The sequence below is a fragment of the Schistocerca piceifrons genome, chromosome 1 (assembly GCF_021461385.2).
Source record: "Schistocerca piceifrons isolate TAMUIC-IGC-003096 chromosome 1, iqSchPice1.1, whole genome shotgun sequence".
NCBI classification, from domain to species: domain Eukaryota; kingdom Metazoa; phylum Arthropoda; class Insecta; order Orthoptera; family Acrididae; genus Schistocerca; species Schistocerca piceifrons.
Genome location: NC_060138.1, coordinates 669,112,090 through 669,134,471, shown reverse-complemented (window position 1 = coordinate 669,134,471; position 22,382 = coordinate 669,112,090). Strand labels below are relative to the sequence as shown.

The 22,382-nt window shown below is 40.6% G+C and overlaps 1 protein-coding gene across 2 annotated transcripts in view; it reads left to right on the top strand.

Moving 5' to 3' along the window:
- The window catches only part of LOC124790549 (gamma-1-syntrophin), a 780,608-nt gene that overhangs the window by 702,295 nt on the left and 55,931 nt on the right, over nt 1-22,382 (top strand). For both annotated transcript variants that reach the window (XM_047257794.1, XM_047257793.1), the window contains exons 7-9: nt 140-298; nt 13,694-13,918; nt 19,728-19,931. In XM_047257794.1, coding sequence (XP_047113750.1) covers nt 140-298; nt 13,694-13,918; nt 19,728-19,931 — 588 coding nt within the window. The remainder of the gene's footprint in view (nt 1-139; nt 299-13,693; nt 13,919-19,727; nt 19,932-22,382) is intronic.

Below are 22,382 nucleotides of genomic sequence, written 5' to 3'. Positions count from 1 at the left end.
CATGTCCAGATTCATTCACAGTGATTTTGCTCTCTGTATATGAAAATAAACTCTTTAAATTTTGATGGTAAATTCTCTGTGTTTCTGTAGCAAATTTATTTTAATATAAAAACAAAATGTACTCATTTTCTTTTTGCAGATGAAACTTTACAACCGTAACTTCCCTGCCACAGAACGAATTGAATACATGGGATGGGTCAATGAAGGAATACTCAACAACAATCAACCATGGCAAAATTACAAACCACGTTTCTTAACACTGAAAGGAACTGATGTGTTGTTGTTTGACTCACCTCCAGTAAGAGACAGTATTGTACTTTTAGTTACAGGATATTATTAGCTTTACAATCTGCTGACACTAGATTTAAACCATAATTACACACAAAGTATTAAGCTCTTACTTATGTATTTCATTCTACAGATTTGTTTATTATGTCTCCTTTGAATATACTGTTTTTGCTGGATGAGAACTGCAGAAATAAAGTGAAGCTTCATTGCTTTACTTCCAACTGCAGAACAGTGAAATCCACTAAAGGGTAAACAATAACTGTCACAAAACATATTTTTTTAGATATCAATGAGTTATCTTTGGCTGTTTGATAGAAGTTAATTTATATGACTCTTCTTTTAAAGTGCTCAGCCCTAATTACATCATTAAAGAAAGCATCAGTGGTGTTGAAAAACAAAATGACACCATGCATAGTGTCTGTTGGTGATAGGTAGTGCTCTTAATTTTCAGATGGATTTTCTTCCCAGGTAATAGGATTTATTCACAGGCCCCTTGAAGAACAAATTGTTCCAGGAAGCAGGGAGTAAAGCTAATTTTGCTCCATCTTTAATGCCATCATTGACATCATACTGAATATGAAAGAATAAAAATAGCAAATATATCACTTCATCCTCCAATGTCCATGATTAGAGTATAAAAGTCATATTTTTCCAGTGGAGACAACAATAAATTTGGAAGAGTCTGTGTATTTGCTTTTCAAGAAATATTTACTATGCTGTGAAAACATTGTAGAGATCTGCTAGTTACAGCATAAGTCTCTTGTTTTGTGGCAGCAGACATCTACCAAAAAACAGTAGCAGTGTGTTGAAAAATGAAGTAAACATGCTTATAAATATGAAAGCTTTTGCATTGGTTCGTTAAATGCATCAGTTACTGTTACTTTGTATCAGCAAAAATTAACATTTTTAAAAGTGACAAATACCCCATGCACTGCAGCAACAGGTGCATTACACAGAACCCCCTTGTCCTCAGAAGCATACAGATCATAGTGCAGTGTTTTTCTGGGCAATGCATCATCTATTACAGTGCAAAATTGTTTGCTCAAGCAGATGGATGGTAGGCACAGACACATAGTAGCAAATTGCCACACAGATCGCCCCCTCCTACAAGAAGGAAACAATGGGTTACAGGACACAGTGGCCACTCCCTACACTGATTGGCATACTGCCGCAGATAATAGTGTTGGTTTTGTTGTTTTTTTCAGTTTGCTTGGGACCATTGGCAGAGGTGGAGGTTATGGTGTGATCTGTAGCAGCATTTGGTGTTTGATGTTGTGAGCTTAGTGCGGGGATAACAATGCACTTCACCACCAGCTAGGGTGGGAGACAGTGATGCACAACAGTCGGCAAGCATAGTCAGATATGCTGTGGTGTGGAGGTGGGGCCTGCTGGAGGACGTGGTGGAGTGCTGGTGCCTGGGCAGATCACACATGGCAGGCAGCTCACATGGGTGGCGTGATGCACACCATCCTGTGCCACTGCTGTAGCTGCCCACTGCTGCTACCTCTTTTTGGTAGACCAGATCACAGGTTGCAGTGGTGGCATGCCCAACATCACAGGGATGGTGACGGCTGCCTCAGTGCCAAACGTATAGTGTTGGCACCTTGCAACTCAGGCCAGAGGACCAGTCTGGCAGCAGGTGCAAGTGGCAGGATGTCATGTGAAGCTCTGCATGGGCAGGGGACCGGGTAAATGGCAGGGTGGCTTCTCGAGTCCCAAATGCTGCCTGTCAGGCTGGCAGCATCTGCCAGTGTCACATTTCAGTCCTCGCTACGTTGATTTTGATGAATGGCAACTTGCAAGAGCGTGGGAGATTGGGCATAGTGCCATTTTCAATCAATTGGTTGATGCAAACAGAAAATGTCTTCTCCCTGCACTTGAGCACAAAGTGCAGGCCTGAGTACTGTGGGTGGAGTGGTGACAGTCGAGTGTCCACCTGAAGCATGACATGCATGCACAAGTGGAGGTGGCAAGTCACGACAGACTTCACTTGCCATGGCATTGTGAGGGCTCCAGATGTAGGCATGTCATCCAGTTGAGCAACTGCTGTTTGAAGACCAGGGTGCAGGTGGTGGCCAACAAGGGCTGCAACTTAATGAAGTAACCTGGGATGGCAAGCGGCTGCCCATATGCAACTTTGGTGGCAGATGAAGCCAAGTCAGTTTTGTGGGCTAAGTCAGTTTTGTGGTCCACCCACAAGCTAGGGTGGCAGTTAAGTTATGGATGACAGGTAAGGACAGCTTTTAGGGTTCTGTGAAATCTCTCTACCATGCTGTTAGGAGCAGGGTGGTAACTAGTTATAAAATAACATTTGTTCCACAAGTTTCAGTAAGTGTTTTAAATAGGCACAGTCATCATCACATGGTGCCCCCCCCCCTCCAAATGAGAGACCCAGGTGTCCATGAAAGCCACTTTCACCACCAAGATGTTGGACAGTGGCACAGTTTCCAGCCACTGAGTGAATCTCTTAAAGTGGCTATGTAACAATGGGAGGGTGTCTATAATGTCAATACGGACATCAGAAAAAATAGTCCATCAGTGGGAGAGAAACCATGCATGTGATACTCTACCTTTTGAGTGTTGGCACAGGGGGCAGATGCAGGCCCATTTGATGCAGTCCGGCTGGATACTGGGCCAGACGAAATGCTCCTGCTGAGTGCCACAGATGCATGAATGCTGGGGTGGGATTGGCCATGGAGGTCTTAGAATGCTGTCTTGTGGAAGTTGGAGGGGGAGGTAGGCACAGATGCACTCTGTGGAGCGACTGGACTGGGTGGAAGGAACTCATTTGAATGTGATGTCAGATGTGTAAGTCCATACTGGGAACTGTTTGTGGTTTGAGGTTGAGGCCAGTGTTTGGGTTGCTGTGCTGAGGAGAAGGGGATGGGGTGCCAGTGGTAAGCTGTTGGGACAGAGGAGTTCTGATGATTGTGCACTAATGAGCACTAAGAAATAGTGGAGCAGCTAGGCATGCCTACTGACATCTGCCACCAGTGTTAGGGGACCACATCCATGGTGCCCATCAGTTTGTGTTGTTACTGCCAAAATGCTCATAATACAGTAAAAATCACCGGAACCCTGAAAGTTTGGGTCACCATTTGCTGGTTGGCTGTCTGCGCATCTGTACAGGTATGCATGCACACTGGTTATTGCATGTATCACAGGATGGGGAAGGGCATGGTGCAGGAGGGTTGGAGGGTTGGATGTGTGTGCTTCAGAGTGAAGATGTCCACCATGGTGGCTGCCACATCAACATTCATATAATTGCACACAGCTAATGCTGTTCAGACTACAATGGACAGACTCGGTAAGCCATTTCATGAGTAGCAACATTTTTGGAACAATTGTAGGCTCAGCAAGTGTGTGTAGGTGCTAGAGGAGTTGCAAGGGTCACAAGTTGGCATATTCCTCTGATGAAAATTATAAAAATTGTGCATGTGTGCACTGCATTTCTGGTGGGGACCACCCACCCTCCCACCCTGCCAGCTGGTCTTTTACAGCACCATATCTGCCCAGATATTGCAGGTTTGGGATAACTGCAGTGACCAAAGGCTCAAGCTGCTCAGGGCGAACTTGGTTCAGTCACTGGTAATAGAGAAGCCTGCGACTATCGTCTCGACGGAAACAAGCCACAACTGGGGGTTGCAGGAGTTCAAAGACAGCAGGTGGATGGTGGCATGGGCTAGCTGAGGGCTGGGAGGTGGCAGGGGATGGGGGGGGGGGATTCGGTGCACTTGGGTGTTTGTTGTCCCTGTGAGTGGCTCAGGAAAGCATGAAACATGGCCAAACATGGCCATATGCACTTCTAGATCATGGGGGGTGGGGGTGGGAGTCTGACTGGCCAGAGCCAAACTCGATCCGATTCGCCCTGCAACATGATTGTTCACACCTGTATTAGCATTGGAACGATGGAGCAGTTTGCTGTGCTGTGAGTGATAATCGGGTGGTGGTGGAATGAGATGTTGGTAGTCACTCAGTGATTGCACACTAAGCTTGATGTCATAAGCACTAACTAAGTGGTGGGGGAACATGGTGTTAGCAGCCACTTGGTTCTGCTGGCCATGGTGTGAAGACTGGCCCAATTGCTGGATTCAGCTGGTGTCATCAGTCTGGAAACTGAGTTCCTCAAAGAACATTATTTTGCTCAGCATGAAGGTAAAATGGATAGATACACCATGAGAACAGTGTAACAAAAACCATCCAAATACTAAACAGTTCCTTTATTGAAATGTTAACAGGAACAATTAACTGCAAAGACATTTACATGGGTAAGTTGCCACAAAAATGTCTATGAAAGGAACTTTGAAATGAGGTGGTCCTGTAATCCCCACCACTCATAAAGGCATTACAAGTACACATAAGAGGTTATTACCATCCCTGTGTGGGGGGGAATCACTTTACCAAGTTTTTAAGAAAACATGAGAAACATCATTAATGTTCTTGAAGTATGGCAAACAGGGCTAATCTAACAGTGATCAAGGAAATACACAAATACAAATTGATGAACTTGGAGGTACTGGAAGTGTATGCATGGCACTGTAGTAGTTTGTGTATATGTCACAAAAAGAGTTCAGATATTGCCACACCCAACATAATTTAAATGGGTTCTGTGAGGTGGATAATTCATGCTCACCACATGGAATCACAACACGGGTGCTGAATAATGTTACCCTGAAGTATGGTGTCAATTTTGCCTACTAATTCCCCATAGGCCTGCAATGCTGATCTCTTTGTAGATGCACAAAACTGAATCACCACTGATGTCTTCATGTGCCAAGCATGTATCTGGTACCAGCAGAGAAAACTCATCCTCAGATCCATACAGTTCACAACACATTATCTGCTACAGCACAAGATCATCAGCTAGAGTAGATGGGTGGCAAGCACAAATGCACGGTAATGTGTTGCCACAGTATTATACAGAAATATGCAGGGAAAATTCTCAGGAACATGCATTACGCACATTACAACAGGACAAACCACAGGGAAATCAACAAATAAATGTTATGGAAACTGGATGGTAACAAATGTCAGAGAGGAAATACATGAATGTGACTGAAAAACACAGATAAGATAAAGATAGGCAAAAATAACAAAAAATATATGTAACAATGGAAAAAAACTAAAGAAAAACTAGATACCAGTAACAAAAAAGTCAAATTATAAAATTCTGTTGAAAAGATGAAATAATTATTACTTTAAAAAAATTAAAGAAATAGTTGGGTGCCAGATGAATATAATGGCAGGATTAAAAAGAGGGGCAGTTAAGGGTTGGAATGAATGTGGGCAACAACAAGAAAAATCAGTGAAATTTGAAGCCCAGTAGGAGATAAGAATCAAACATACATACTATGGAGCATGCTCTACTATTGAAGTGCTGAGGTACTGGCATTCAGATGCAAAATTCAAACTGACATTGAATTATTTTAAACTTAGTACAGTATAGACCAGTACCCGCCAGGGTAGCTGAGAGTGCTAAAGTGCTGCTTCCTGGGCTCAGGTAGGCACACCGGCCCCAGATTGAATCCGCCCGGTGGATTAACGGTGAGGGCTGGTATGTTGGCCAGCCTGGATGTGGATTTTAGGCTGTTTTCCACATTCTGCTAGGTGAATACTGGGCTGGTCCCCATATTTTGCCTCAGTTACATAACTTACAGACATCTCCAGGGATTCGCACTATCCCATGGCTTACACTAGATCCAGACAACTGGGGTACAGTAATTCCAGCCTGGGGTGTTCAGGGTTGTGGCAGGAAGGGCATCCGGCCACTCTCTGTAACTAACACTGCCAAATCAGCAGTAAGACTAGTAAAACGGCCTACCCCACATGAAACGAGACAAAGGCCCCCAAAAAAAGAAAGAAAGAGTATAGACCAGTGGCCATCAAACTTTTTTGCTCAGTAGCCAATACTGACATTGTGGGAAAGCAACTCAAGCCACATATGTACTGATCTTATCATTAATTGGTGATGTACATAGATTAGTATTTACATGTCCGCAATAGAGTAAATATGTGAGGGCTTGATAAATTGACCACTGGCCCCCAATAATTGATAATTATAGTCGTCACCATTCAGAACACTACATATTGACTGTTCTCTGTTTCAGACTGTTGCCACCCTCAGTGAGCCCAAAGTTATTACCTGACAAAGTGTTGTGTTGTCTGTGTGATCAGATAATCAATTAAGGACTGTAACTGTTCTTATACACTGGTAGAAAAAAAAATTGCAACACCTAGAGGGAGTTGTGGGATATAAGTGAAAGTTAGTAGGCATGTTTCTACATCTGAAAGATGATCTTTGCTCCATCCACACAAGATTGGTGCTAGTAGCATCACTATGAGGATGCAAATCAGGTCTGTTTTAATACATACTATAACAGTCACAAGCATTAGTTAACATCAACCAGCAATTTGAGCAAGTTGGCACCACAGTAACACAATGAATTGTTACAAAACAGTTTATTCAAGGACAGCTCAGAGCCAGATGCCCTTAGCGTGCATTCTACCAAACCCCAAATCACTGCTGCTATCACCTTCAGTGGTGACAAGTGAGAGCTCACTGGAGGGCAGGGTGGAGATGCGCTGTTTTTTCCTGATGGAAGCAGGTTCTGCCCCAGTGCCAGTGATGGCCATGTGTTGGTTAGCAGGAGGCCAGTTGAGGGCCTGCAACCAACTTGGGTGTGTGTGACACACATTGAAATTGTGCCTGGAGTTATGGCCTGGGGTACTATTTTGTATGACAGCAGGAGCACTCTCATGGTTAACCCAGTCACTCTGACTGCAAAATTGACTCAACCTGTCGTGCTGTCATTCATGAACAACATTCCAGGTGGTGTTTTCCAATTGTATAACACTCACCCACATACTACTACATACTACTGTTGTAATCCAACATGCTCAACAGCATGTCTACACGTTGCCTTGGCCTGCTCATTCACCAGATCTGTCTCCAGTCAAGAACTTATGAGACATTGTCGGATGACAACTCTGATGTCATCCACAAACAGCATTAATGATCCCCGTATTGACCATTCGAGTGGGGCAGGCAAGGAACTCAATCTCACAAACTCACTTCTGGCACCTGTACAACACAAAGCATGCACATTTGTATTCTTGCATTCAACAGTCTGGTAGTTACATCAGTTATTAAGGTACCAGCCTGCCACATCTGCAATGACTCACTTACGCTAACCTGTTGGCTCTGAGCACTATGGGACTTACCCTAACCTGTGATCTTGCAATGTTAATCACCTAAATGTGTTACCTGGTAAACTGTATTCCCAAAATTTCATTACTACACATTAATTAATTTTTGATGATGTGATTTTTTTATGTCAGTGTTTTAAATGCATTAGGCAATATCATTAAAACCCTGATCCCTAAAGAATCAAACTACCATCTATGAAACAGCTTCAGACATCTGATTACTTTACAGGTGAGTTAATGTATTAAACATTTGACGTTAAGCTCATAGGTGAGAATAAATTTAGAAAAGGTTCAAAATTACATTTAAAGTGTGCTGGTAGTCACTAAGTGCTCCAATCATCAAATACTGGATGATTATAGTCTGAGTAATTTGCACTGCAATTTAAGAAAAACCTAGATTTTCCTGCATCTCAATGTTTATGGCATTGTATCGCCTGAACTATGTGTTGTACAATGATATAATTTTGAATGCACATTCAGTGGTATATGTAGGTACTTTCTGCAAACTATGTTTTGAGTAGAATTAGTACTAAAGAAGTGATAAATTAAAATATAACGCTGAATGCAGAAGGCTTACTGAATGAACAGCACAAATGTAATAAGCTACAATCTTTCTTCTTTCAGCATTTTTGGGGAATATCAGCTGCAAAATGTTTTGTAAAGGTTTTAAATTATGTGCACAGTGTGTTGGAAGTTGCTAACTGCTCTCTTTCTCAAATACTGGATGAATATGGTCTGGGTAATATGTGCACCAACAGCTATGGTGCATTTACACATATGCACAGTCATCACACACATCACTCTGTGGGGGGGATGTCACATGTACCTGTAGCACTGTCACATGACACATGTGCAGGAATGGTTGTCACTCACCTGTGGACTTTTTGTGTTAAATCTTTAACATAAAATTGTAGCTCTGAAGGAGTAGATTATAACAGCACTTTAAATTTTTACTTCAATCAATTACTGTATGAAATACTGAAGATCAAATTTTTGTGTCCCAGAATCCATTAGATATGCATCCTATAACTCTAATTGGATGACCATGCCCAAGGAAAGCTATTTAGTAATGTAGATGTGACTATGGGTTTAGTGTTGTAAGATTGCCAGATCTAATGATGTACATTATACCACCTGTAATAAGCAATACTTTATTGGTCTGAAGCACACATATACAGATATACACAGTTCTTGATTCTCGGTACATATGTTTTTCGTTTTGTGCGCGACCACAGACTTCTCACAAAGAGCTTGCCAAACAAAGATGTTACATGCGACTTGGTCAATAGTAGCCACATTAGCCTCTTCCCCCCCCCCCTCCCCCCCTTTCCCCCCCTGCCCCCCCTCCTCCAGAGTGTGGAGCACAAACGCAAATATGAGGGCATACATGTAAAGGAAGCACCTAGGGGGGAGGGAGAGGGTGTTTAAACAGTAACAATACATTACATTACATTAGTAAATGAAATCTTTGAGCCAGCAAGGGGGGTGGATGGTCCTCCCTGACCAGGCGAATTTGATGGTCCTCCCTGACCAGGCAAATGCTCGTACAGCAGTGTGATGGGATCTGGGGAGGGGATGGTGGGTTTTGGCGAGCTGGGGTAGCAAACCTGAATACCTGTTGCAGTATGAAGGACTTTTACCGTTGTGTCAGTACCAACAGGCAAGGGGACAGACTGGAAAAGATTAATGTGGGTCAACATGTCATTGGGGAAGCTGGCTCATTTGTAGAATACAAACACATTACCCGGATGCACAACAAAAAACACTTTAGAACTGCAAATGAAATCAGTGTTGGCATTAACTGCCACTTCTGTGTAGTGGTTGACAGAATCTCCACACGAGTCGTCATCAGAAACATCACACATTCTGAGGCTGGCCTCTGATATCTCACTAAATCCTAAAAGGGGAGAAGTGGGGGGCTACCTGTAGTTGGAGGAGTCATCACACACATCACTCTGTGGGGGGGATGTCACATGTACCTGTAGCACTGTCACACGACACATGTGCAGGAATGGTTGTCACTCACCTGTGGACTTTTGGTAGATGCCTCATGCAAGGCGGGTGTAGCATGGGGGTCGGGGCCAACTGGGTGGGGTATTGGGCTGTTCTCCCAGAGTTCTCCCAGAGACCATGCCAGTTTCAGGCAACAGACAGATACCGTCTGAGGTGTGCCGTTAATGAGCACTTCGAACATGTTGTTACGCTGGGATATGACTCTGTGTGGGCCCGAGTATGGAGGGCTGAGTGCTGGTCAGACAGTGCAATTGTGCACCATAATGTGAGTGTACAACACCAAGTCCTTATGCAGGAATACACGAGGAAGTGAGTGTGGCCGAGGAGGGGGCACACGACTGTTAGTTATTAGCTCCTTAACGTGCCTGACAAACGTCAAGTCGCAGATTTGATCCAGAGGAAGTGAGCCTCAATCAGCTCAGCTGGGAGAGTGAGGGTTTCTCTGTACAGTACTTCTGACAGAGACGCGCTGAGGTCCTCTTTGTACGCGGCTCAAATGCCTAACATTACTCACGGTAAGGTGTCAGCCCACTCATCTCCGTGGCACATCAATGAAGCTTTAAGCAATCAGTGCCAGTGTTCAACAAGCCCATAGCTCTGGGGATGGTATGTTGTTGTCGTAAATCATTTCACCCCGCACAGTTCACAAAGGTGCCGGAAGAGGGTGGACTCAAATTGGTGGCCCTGGTTGGTGGTAATAGAAGCTGGGCAGCTGAAGCGCGAGATACACATTAATAAAAGGCCTCAGGCCACCATGTCGGCTGTGATAGTAGTGAGGGGAATTACCTCTAACCAGCAGATAAACCTGCCAATTGTGGACAGTATGTAATGAAAAGGTCTGAGGGGGGGGTAAGGGCCTGATGATATCGATATGTATGTGCTGAAATCTTCATTTTGTCACATCGTACGTACCCATGGGGGGCTGTGCATGATGTCCTACTTTTGCTCGCTGACAAGCCACACATGCTCGTGCCCAGCTGTGACAGGGTGTGCCAAGTTGTGAATACCATTAAAAATGTCCCAGTGGAGAGGTGCAGGAATCACCAGACGTACGTGTCCTGTGAAAGTGTTGTACCAGACAGGTGACAAGAACTCAGGAAGTGTCCGTAACTCTAGTTTGAGTCCTGTTTTAGCATCAGAGTGCAATGTGGCGAGTTCAGTATTGTCTGTTTGCAATTTAGGGAGTTCACTGAGGTCCAGTTGTGAAGACAATACTGACACACAAGACAAAAAATTGGCAATGACGTTGTCTGCCCCTCTAATGTAATGTATGTTGTTCATAAACTGGCATATGAGATCCACAAGTCCAAAATGTCTCAGGGATGAGTCCTTGCCCGGGTTGCGAAAAGCATATACCAGTGGTTCGTGGTTGGTAAATACCATGAGATGGCGACCTTCAATATCGTCTTGGAAATATCTGATAGCAGCGTAAATAGCAAATAGTTCCTAGTCGTAGGTCGACCATTTACACTGGGAAGCAGACAGTTTGTGGGAGAAAAATCTAAGCGGCTTTACAACAGAACCCACGGATTGCTGAAGTACTGCCCCCACAGCTGTATCACTCGTGTCTGTAGTAAGCAAGATGGGAGCATCAGAGATGGGATGAGTGAGTGTAATGGCCGTCTGTAAGGCTGAGTTGAGGTTATCAAATGCACAGCACATATCTGGAGTCCACCTGACCACCCAAGACCGTGAAGTGATTTTTTCTGCAAGAGTATCCATCAGTGGTGCTTCTAGGTCAGTGGCATGGGGAATGTGTTTGCAGTAGTAATTTACCATTCCTAGGAAGTGGCAGACTTTGGACCAAGGCACCGTACGACCCGTTTGGGTGGATGGCATCGGCTGAAACCATACGGCCCAGAAAAGTGACACTAGTGCAGTGGGGTTGTGACTTAGCATTGTTCACTGTGACACCGTTTGTATGTAATAGTTGTAACACTACATTTAAGTGATGTTCATCTTCCTCAAGTGAGGAAGAAAAAATTAACATATCATCCAGGTATGCATGCACAAAATCCAGTTTTCCAACCAACAAGTCAATGAACTGTTGCCACATTTAAGTGACTGTATAAATCAGACATCAACTAAAACTGATTTTTATCACCAACAAATACTCTTAAGAATTTAATTTGCTGTGAAGTGAGGTGTAAGAACTTCTGGATATCTGAAATGTTCTGCAAAATATCTATCCTGATTACTTTTGCTGAATAAATACTTGGTTTATATTGCACAAAAAAAATGTAAGACCCTGTGGAGTGAAAAAAATGTAAAATAAATTAATAATCTTGTCTTAAAGTTACTTAATTGGTCTTCTTGATTAATTTATGAGTTGACTTTAGGTTTTTATCCAGCTGTGACAAAGCAAGCCGGGATAATTTTAATTCCCCTCTTGTTTCGCCATCTGCCTCCTTAAATTCATTTTGTTACTTTTAACTAATTACCATTAACATACGGGAATATAATCTGCATTTTCATAAAGTAGAAAGATTGGCCCTTAATTTTAAGGAATGTAACATCAGATCCAATTTTGTTCATAGATTAGCATATGTAATTGATTTTCTAATTTATTTTGACTATGCCTAGTTAGAATTTTTTGTTATAGGGCAAAATCAGTAATTGTTTCGTAACTTGAATTCTGTTGTCAACATATAAACAAATATAAATTCTATACTAATTATAAACATTTGGAAGACAAAATGCTAGTAATCTAAAAGTAACTTTTTGGCCCTATTTGAAAACATGTTAGCAAAACCAGCCCAGAATTAATTCCAAAGAAATTAACAGTTTTGTCAAAAGTATTGTTTGTATAATGATATTTGTTAATTTCATGATTAAAACAAATAATTTGGCCTAACTCTTGCAGTAGAAGAAACTGTTACAAAGACGCAATTTTTCGATGTATTCAGTTAATTTAATGAGTTAAGTTTTAATTGTAATTTCTGTAAACTTAACTTTGAACAATATGTAGTTTCATCTCCTATTATTGTGACAATATACAAGGACCCAGTTTTTGGTCATGAGACAGTCAGTCCCTGGCCAAGTTTCAGATGAGGAACCTGTGTTGCTTAGAATGACAACAATGTATCAGTGTTGTAGTGAAATAAGTGTTACACCAATAGGCCATGTGTTAAAGCAATGACAGTGACTGTTCAATTTATTTGAAGGACTGTGAACTATGTGGTTATGTTTTTACTACTCATAGATATTCAACAGAAAACTATTGAAGCAGTATGTGGAGGTTCACCTGCAACCTATTAATGAGACAATAGTGCACTGGCCATTCATATATAACTGTTTATTATTGCGGGTTGTGCAAAGTAAAGTACGGTGAAATGCAAATGTGTAGTAGTCAGTGTCCAAATTACAAACCCCATTTTTCAACCAGTGTAGCAATGCAGAACATCGACACCAAGGACAACAAACGAAGAAATAAATAAAGCAGGCAGAACTGCTACAACCGGTGTATTGCAAATGATGTTTCATTTAGTTTGACTATTTATTTCTTTTTTATGTATGTCAAGATTATTTTTGTATGCTCCATTACTGAACCTTGTGGGATTCCATATTCTATATTCTTTCATTATGATTTTAATTTTATTTTCAACACGCAGCTTTTCAGTGTGACTCCCTGTTTTTTGTTATGAAATTAAGAAATTATCCATAGAAGAATGAATTAATCAATGCCATACTAATTTAATTTATGCAGCATAACTTGTATTGTCTGCACCAAATGATTTTGAAGGTCAAAGAGTAAGCAAGTAATAAATTTTTCTGTTGTGGTTTTCTTGGTGTTAAATACAGCTTTCTTGGTAGAAAATCCTTTATGAAAGCCAACTGGAGATGCTGTTAACTGCTCATTTTCCCAAAAGTTACTGTTCTAGTTTAAGATACTAATTCAAACATTTCTGGAAGGATTACTGTTCTAGAATTAAATATTTTCTCATCCAAATTTTTGTAGATTATTATTGTGGCCTATTTAAGAATATGAAAAATAAGTCTGGTATAACTGATTACAAAGGTAACCCTGCATCTGATAATAATACTCTGCTGGAGGCACTAACTTTAAAGAAAGGTCATATTTCAGAACCAGCATTAATGGCTGATGAAATAAATCTTTATTAATTATCAATTTTGATCATCTGAACATTGCTATGCATCATTATTAATTATATATCCATGCTTACAGCTGAATATTATGGACTGGCTTAAATGCAAGTTGGTATTCAAAGTTTATCAGACCATGTTCAGAGTCATAAAGGATTCTGAAAATGTAGATGAGAGACAGCACTGTTTTTTAATACAGACATCAGGTCATGAATCCAGATATCTGTCTGTTGAAACAAGACAAGAACTGCTACGGATTGAAAATGCATGGCATTGCTCTGTTTGTGCTGCAGTTATGAAATTGGGGGTATGTAAACAGTTACCATAAAATCTTCATATACATCAAGTATCAAAAATGTTCCCTAGCTGGTTAATTATGATAATTACTTCTACCTTCAGAAGGAAAAAATGAGCCAGTGGAAACAGATAACTTTTTTCCCTTTGATTGAAGGTCTTACTATCACATTTTACAATTCTTATTTCTTTATGAAAGCTTTAGAGCTTCCAGTAACAAATTTATAACATAAAAAATATATAATATGGATAGTTTGTGTTATATGTATAGCTTTCTTCAATATTACAATATGTTGGTATGAGTAACACACACAATTAAGTATGCATATAATAACCAAATCAATTCAGCAAAAACAGCTTTCACAAATTCCATACAAAGCCCATATACATAGCTAGGCTCGGTCCAAACAAGTAACAAGTGCCATGAGAGTGTAGTCAAATGAGCACACAAATTGACCATAACACAAAGAGGACGAGAGCCCTCCACTGTGGGATTATAAGTAGGTTACTAGTCCAATTTGCAATGTGGTGCTGCCCATGGGCTGCACACACCAACCTCAGTGTGATGGTGTCATTGCTGTTTGATCATGCTGCTGCCTGGCAGCCAGACTCATGCTGACAGACCCTGGTGTGGGTGAGTTTAATCATAAGATGATGAGCCAGTACCCCCTGTCTCATTCTGTTTACAGCCAGCGTGTGGCACCAGTGCAGTAGACACGGTGACAAAGGAGTCCCACAGCTGGATACAAACTAATATTTACACAACTGAAGTTTTGCCAGCTTTGTTAATGGCTCCAATTTCTGTATTAAATGACACATCTTGTCAGGCACATGGCCATTTTGTCTTTCTGAGTCTGAAATTTGACAAGCCAAAATATATAAATGCAGTCAATGGCAATACTCACTCTCCATGTTGTTCATTAAATGATGGAAAAGCCATAAACATGGGTTGTATAAGAAACATTTCTGCAACATATGCTAATGTTTGTGCTGCCTAAAATAAAGCTGTTGTTAGTTCCTGATAACCCTGTACAGTTAGAGTTAGTGGTTGTTCTAAATGTTCCATGGTTAAAAAACCACACACTCCCCTTGTTATAAAAATGTTCAAGGTCTGGTTTGAATGTGTCACCGGTGCTAAATAAATAGACTTCACAGTATAAACACTGAGCCAAATTGTTAGCATGTTCACTGCACACTCCACAGATAGGATCATAGTTGACTCAGACCAGCTTTGGACCAGCTTATATCGTTAAATCTGATGTGGTCTCATTATAGGATGCGCCTGTGCACAAGCACCCTCTTGTTAGTGATACCACAGCAGTTGGCACTAATTGGACACCTGCTGTTCAGTTTCCATAGTGACATCAAGTGGTTTCACTAAACAAGGTTATCCCTCTCTCCTGTTCTCTTCCTCAAATAACACACTACAGTTTGAAGGAGGGATGAGTTACAATAAAGATCATGCTCAGTATAGAATTTCTGAAACTGTATGCTTAATCTAAATTCCATTAATTTAAATTTAATTCCATTAATCTAATCTAAATTCCATTAATCTAATATTCTGTAAAGCTTGGCAGGTAGGAGACAAGGTACTGGCAGAAGTAAAGCTGTGTGGACGGGCCATGAGTTGTGCTTGGGTAGCTCAGATGGTAGAGCACTTGCCCACGAAAGGCAAAGGTTCCGAGTTCAAGTCTTCGTCCGGCACACAGTTTTAATCTGCCAGGAAGTTTCATATCAGCACACACTCTGCTGCAGAGTGAAAATCTCATTATGGAAACATCCCCCAGGCTGTAGCTAAGCCATGTCTCCACAATATCCTTTCTTTCAGGAGTGCTAGTTCTGCCATGTTTGTGGGACAGCTTCTGTAAAGTTTGGAAGGTAGGAGACGAGGTACTGGCTGAAGTAAAGCTGTGAGGATGGGCTGTGAGTCTTGCTCGGGTAGCTCATATGGTAGAGCACTTGCCCATGAAAGGCAAAGGTCCCGAGATCATGTCTTGGTCTGGCACACAGTTTTAATCTGCCAGGAAGTTTCATATCAGTGCACACTCCCCTGCAGAGTGAAAATCTCATTCTGGGAACAATTTCTATAGCTCACTCATTTATAAAAGACTTTTTGAGCAGGGTACTTGAATTCCTCCAGGGCGACTGGGCTTTGCACCCTCCTTTCCCCTTTTGTCCAAAACCTATTTATGGTCATGTAATCCTGCATAGATGAAGCCAACAATCCCATGCACAATTAAATCTTAAAATATCCATACATTAGTGCACTGTCAAATGACTAAATATGCACAATTAAATGAAAAACATGCAATGTCAGAATTCAGTATTTTGCTGTGACGCCTTTGGCACAGTTGTTTTATTCATCTTCACTGCAGGATGTGATTTTAGTGTATTTTTGCTTCTGATGAAGCTATATTTAAATATACCGAAATGGTGGTCAAGGATTTCAGTAAATCTTTATTCTGCAACTGTTTGGTTGTTATCATTTACCTTGAAGATTTTCAACAGTTGCTGCTTCAGCCATGTTTAAAATTTTGATTGTATTTTATTTTAAAACAATTTAAAACAACCAGTTTTTTCAAATTTTCTGTCAACTTGGGGTAGCTCTTGAGTGTTAGGCCACTGAGCTAGCAATCCCTGTATTTGGGAGCAAGGTAATTTGAATCCATACACCAGCAACCTTGAAAATGTTGTTCTGTGGTTCCCCTCAGTTCAGGCAAATTCCAGGGTTGCTCCCTTACTAAAGGCCACAGCTAGTTCCTTCCAAACACCTTTCTTTCCTGAAAAATCCCAATTCTCTTAAAGATGTAGTGCCTCTGCTTGAATGGAAACAGCTGCTTCAAAGGCGAGCCGAGCATCTCTTGAGAAACTCTCCACACTAAGACTCAATCATTTCTCTTCCAGGGCATTCTTTAATGCAGAAAATGATCTTTCTTACACTGCAAGAAGTGAGAGATGCATACTTAAATGAGGACATTTAGGGAAGTGTCAGGTCGAATAATTCAAGATCCTTTGCATTTTCACCACTAAAAACTGTTCTAGCTTCTCTGTCAAACAGAAATATGTTTATTCCAAAAGCCCTGTTGGTAATAATCGCAGTGCCCCCAAAAAATTAGTGCTCTTCCATTCCTGATCAATTCCCCAGTTCAAATCAAGACTGAAAGAAGAGTGTAAAATGACCTTGAAGGGTGAAGGGAGATTGGAGCATAACTGCTTCTTAGTGGTTTGCCAAAATACAGCACTCCCAAGTAATGAGATTATATCTCCACAAGATGAAAACTCCAAGTTCATTGTTGAATGGTTTATCATTCTTTACGAAAATTTTAAGAATAAAGGTCCTCTTTTACAAATCGGACCCCCTCCCCCCTTTTGACAAAATTCTGGCTACATCCTTGCTCATGTCATCAATGATTAAAAATAAGAAGATATTTTTTTAAAAAAAATTATGATTCAGTATTTGCTAATCATCATTACAATTTGATAATAAAATGGAATTTAAGTAAAAGTAAAAAAGTTGCTGTTAGTGAGATTTGATGTAGTACTTTCACAATCATGAACCTATCCTGTGCACTAAGCTTCTGGCAAACACACTAATAACCTAGAAATTCCTTTTTTTATTTACCAATGCTCAGAAATCTTATGATCTTTAAAGATAATTTAGGAAATTAACGTCCAGGCACTGAGCTTCAAATTCTGTAAGTATGCAGAAAATCAAAGGGAGTCGGTCCATAAGGTTCTCCTGGCAGAGTTATAACAGAGATGACATCCTTAACTTAAAAAATTAAAACAGCCTTGTCTCTAATGAAGACTGATGAGCAAAAACATTATGACCACTTGCTTAATAGCATTTTGGTACACCTTTCGAACATAATGCAGCAGCAGTGCTGCACGGCATGGATTCATCAACTCTTTGGTAGGTTTCTGGAGGTACATGGCACTAGATGTCTATGCACAGGTCTCACAATTCCTATAAATTTCAGGCCAGTGGTTTTTGAGTGCAGAGTTGGCACCTGATAGCTTCTCAGGTGTGTTCCATCACGTTCAGATTAGGCAAATTTTATGGCAACAACGTATGTTCACTATCTTGCTCCTCAAACCACTATAGCACAATTCTGACATTGTGACATGGAAAATTATCCTGGTGAAAAATAGCAATTGCTGCTGGGGAAGCATGAAGGGATTCAAGCAGCACATAGTAATATTCATATAATCCACAGCTGTCATGTTGCCTTCAAATACTACTACAGGTACCATGAAAGCCCACGTGTATGTCCCTCATAGCATAATAGTGCCCCAGTCAGACTACATCCATGGTACAAAATGGTTCAAATGGCTCTGAGCACTACATCCATGATATGGTGCATGTTTTGAGCGGCTGTTCACCTGAATGACAGTGTATCCAGACATGGCCATTTGTTTGATGTAGTGAGAACCATGATTTATTCAAACAGATGACGTCATTGATCCACAGTCCAATCTCAGTTATCTCGTGCCTGCTGCAGCTGTCATTGGTTCAGCATGAGATCACATAGAGGTCATCTGCTGTAACACCCAGAATTCAACAATGTACACTGTGTGGACTGCTTCAGCATTGTACTCTGGCACAGATTGCCACCTTTCCTGCTTTTTTTTTTTTCTCATCAGTCTACTGACTGGTTTGATGCGGCCCGCCATGAATTCCTTTCCTATGCTAACCTCTTCATCTCAGAGTAGCACTTGCAACCTACGTCCTCAATTATTTGTTTGACGTATTCCAATCTCTGTCTTCCTCTAAAGTTTTTGCCCTCTACAGCTCCCTCTAGTACCATGGAAGTCATTCCCTCATGTCTTAGCAGATGTCCTATCATCCTGTCCCTTCTCCTTATCAGTGTTTTCCACATATTCCTTTCCTCTCCGATTCTGCGTAGAACCTCCTCATTCCTTACCTTATCAGTCCACCTAATTTTCAACATTCGTCTATAGCACCACATCTCAAATGCTTCGATTCTCTTCTGTTCTGGTTTTCCCACAGTCCATGTTTCACTACCATACAATGCTGTACTCCAGACGTACATCTTCAGAAATTTCTTCCTCAAATTAAGGCCGGTATTTGATATTAGTAGACTTCTCTTGGCCAGAAATGCCTTTTTTGCCATAGCGAGTCTGCTTTTGATGTCCTCCTTGCTCCGTCCGTCATTGGTTATTTTCCTGCCTAGGTAGCAGAATTCCTTAACTTCATTGACTTCATGACCATCAATCCTGATGTTAAGTTTCTAGCTGTTCTCATTTCTACTACTTCTCATTACCTTCATCTTTCTCCGATTTACTCTCAAACCATACTGTGTACTCATTAGACTGTTCATTCCGTTCAGCAGATCATTTAATTCTTCTTCACTTTCACTCAGGATAGCAATGTCATCAGCGAATCGTATCACTGATATCCTTTCCTGCTTTATGGAGCAAGTAAACTTCCTACCTTGGCATTCTGTGATGATTCATGGTTGTCTAACTCCATGTCATGTACTCATGTTTTCACTATCCATCAGCTGCTTTCCATAGATTCTCATGACTATAGCAAGCAAACAGCTGACAGTGGCCATAACGTTTTGCTTACCAGTTTATATTGCCTGTCAGTTTGGAGTATAATGGGTTTCTGCAGTACTGCTAGATAAAAATCTGTAGTTTCTTTCCAAATTATAATAAAAATACACACCAAGATTGTAATTCACTTAGAAAATGTTCTCCATCAATTGTACATGTATATGTAACTATTGTGAACAAATCATTTCATTTTTATGCTGTTCTATCACAGTTTCAGTGCAAAATATTTTATTATTTTACAGAGCAAAACTTTCACTGTGACGACTTGTGGGAAGACAGCTGGTCTGACATTGGACTGGAACATGGGATTTGCCCTTTATGACACAGAGTCCAAAACATATTCTTGGAAATATAAATTTTCTCAGCTAAAAGGTTCCTCTGATGATGGCAAATGCAAACTGAAGCTCCATTTTCAGGACAGTGAAACAAAAATGATAGAAACAAAAGTAAGTTCTACTTATTGTCAAAATAATGCAATTACTTTTAGTATTCCACATCCCAAAATATTGTATGTGTACAAAAATTTTATACGGATAGAACATAAATGAAGAACATATGTTTTGGTCATTTTCTATCTGATATGATGCTTCAAGATGCAGCCTATCAACCAATCCTTTCTCTTGGTATGTTTATGCCATAAATTCCTTGTGTCCTCAATTCCAGTCAGTATCTTTTTGTTAATTATTTGATCTACCCAATCTGATCTAACTGGGGGTCTCACCTCCCAACCTCCTTTGACCCATATGACCCACAGAATATCAGATTTTTTCTCCCAACAAAAATGGCCAGATCACACACACACACACACACACACACACACACACACACACACACACAAATAAGCAAAAAATACTCCTTGACAATACGTCCAATTCTATATTATATTTTGATATTTTCCCTCCAGTGCAGTTGTTATCCTCCTAAAAAGCTAATTTTATATCTAATCTTCCAAACAAAAATCCATGTTCATGCCCATTAGTATGAGCCAGTCAGTTTGGATTACAGTGTTAATAATTCCTAATCTACAATCATTGATTTAGAAACAATTCTAATTTTCTGCATCATATAGGCTTTTTATTACTAAGAAAGTTTTTGATGTAAAATCTTATTTGTCTCCATGTTTCTGACCTATTTACGGGGATCTCAGTAAATGCAAAATCTTAAGTATTGACTCAATAAATGCAAAATCTCAAGTATTGATATTGGGTTTATCTTGGATTAGATACATATTTGTTGTATGGATCCTTAATGAGGAGATACTCAAATATGTAGTACATGTCACAACACAAGAACAAATAACACATACTTACAAAGAAAAGGAGTTACATTAATATTTTCACCCTAGATCCTGAGTTTAATGGTCCTCACGAATGTGAAATAAGCCAAAAAATCTTAAATTTTTATTTAAGAAGTAGCAACAAACTTATCATAAAATGTATAAATGTGTAATACATTGTGGTGTATATGATAATTTATTGACTACTGTAGCCACACATTATCAAAAACTGCACATGGACATCATTTGTTGAGAAGAAATGACAAAACAGATAGAGGAGAAGGTGAAGAACAGAGGGAAGTTAGTACATTACATACAAGAAAGAAGATAAACAACAAAACTAAGCTTAAAGTTACAAAATATTGATAAGAAACTACAGTCATTTAGCAAATCACAGATGAAAGCTAAAGTTAACAAAGGAATACAAGAATAATAAAGGAAGGGATTTGTAGAGAGGGAAACTGCGAAAATAAAAAGAGGACAAATGTATAAGTGGAAAACAAATTAGAGGTGTAAGGTTACAGTCTGAGAAGAGGGAATGAATTAGGGCCAATAACACATTACCAGAAAAGCTGCACCCAGTTCAATCAGATTAACCACTCAGCAAACTCTCAGCCTTCGCATGGTGCTTTGTTTGGTAGCTCCTTTCCTCTAATATTGTGCAAATGTCTGAATCTGTCATAAATAATTACCTGAACCAGCAATCCTATGATCTACAAACTTAGCTGCAACCACTGGGCTACCTCCTGCATGAGCATGACGACCAACAGACCAATCTGTATCCATGAATGGCCACCGATAAGCTGTTGCCAAGAGACAGCCCACTTGCTGAACATGCTGCCTGCACAATATGCTTCACTTAAGTGATGCTTCACAGTCTGTGCTGTCTGAATCTTTTGAACAAACACCAACTTTTATGAACTGCGCAGGTGGGAACTCTCCCTGCAGTATTTTCTATGTTCCAGTAACCCCTGGCTTCAACCTTCGCTGTCCTTCAATCACCTGTCTACTTCCCTGCTCCGACATCAACACTACATAGCCTTCTATTTTGCCAGTGAACCCATAAGTATTTTGCCCTCCTCCAATTGACTTCTCAGTGGCTCACAAATCAGTTAAGAATAAAATTACTGCTGGTTACTAAAGTCTGCACTGTATAGTCCACCATATGGGCACACAATATTTCCCCAAGCAGACTCGCTTCCTCCAATGGTAAAATAGCTTGTAGTTAAACTCCAACCAGTGTGATGGTGCCAGTAATATTCCGCAGGCCAGGCCACCACCTTTCTTCTAAATTTGGCCCAACAGCGTGCTCACAAATCCTCATTAAACTCAGACTTCCAGTTGCTCACACAGCTGCCAGCAAATCACTTGTTCATTGCTTACTAAGCATGGTGACCTCTGGTATCCCAGCAATGGACTAGAGACAAACACAGGACAGATACAATCAACTATTTGAGCACCAGAATGTCACGAGTGTGGCACAACCACAACATATGTCATTCAGAGGTACATTGGCTCAGGTTTAGTAGAATAGTTGAGCATGCACTGGACAGGTATGTACGCAGTAGAACAGTTCATAATGGGAGGGAACCTCCATGGTATACAGTCACTGTAAAGAAAT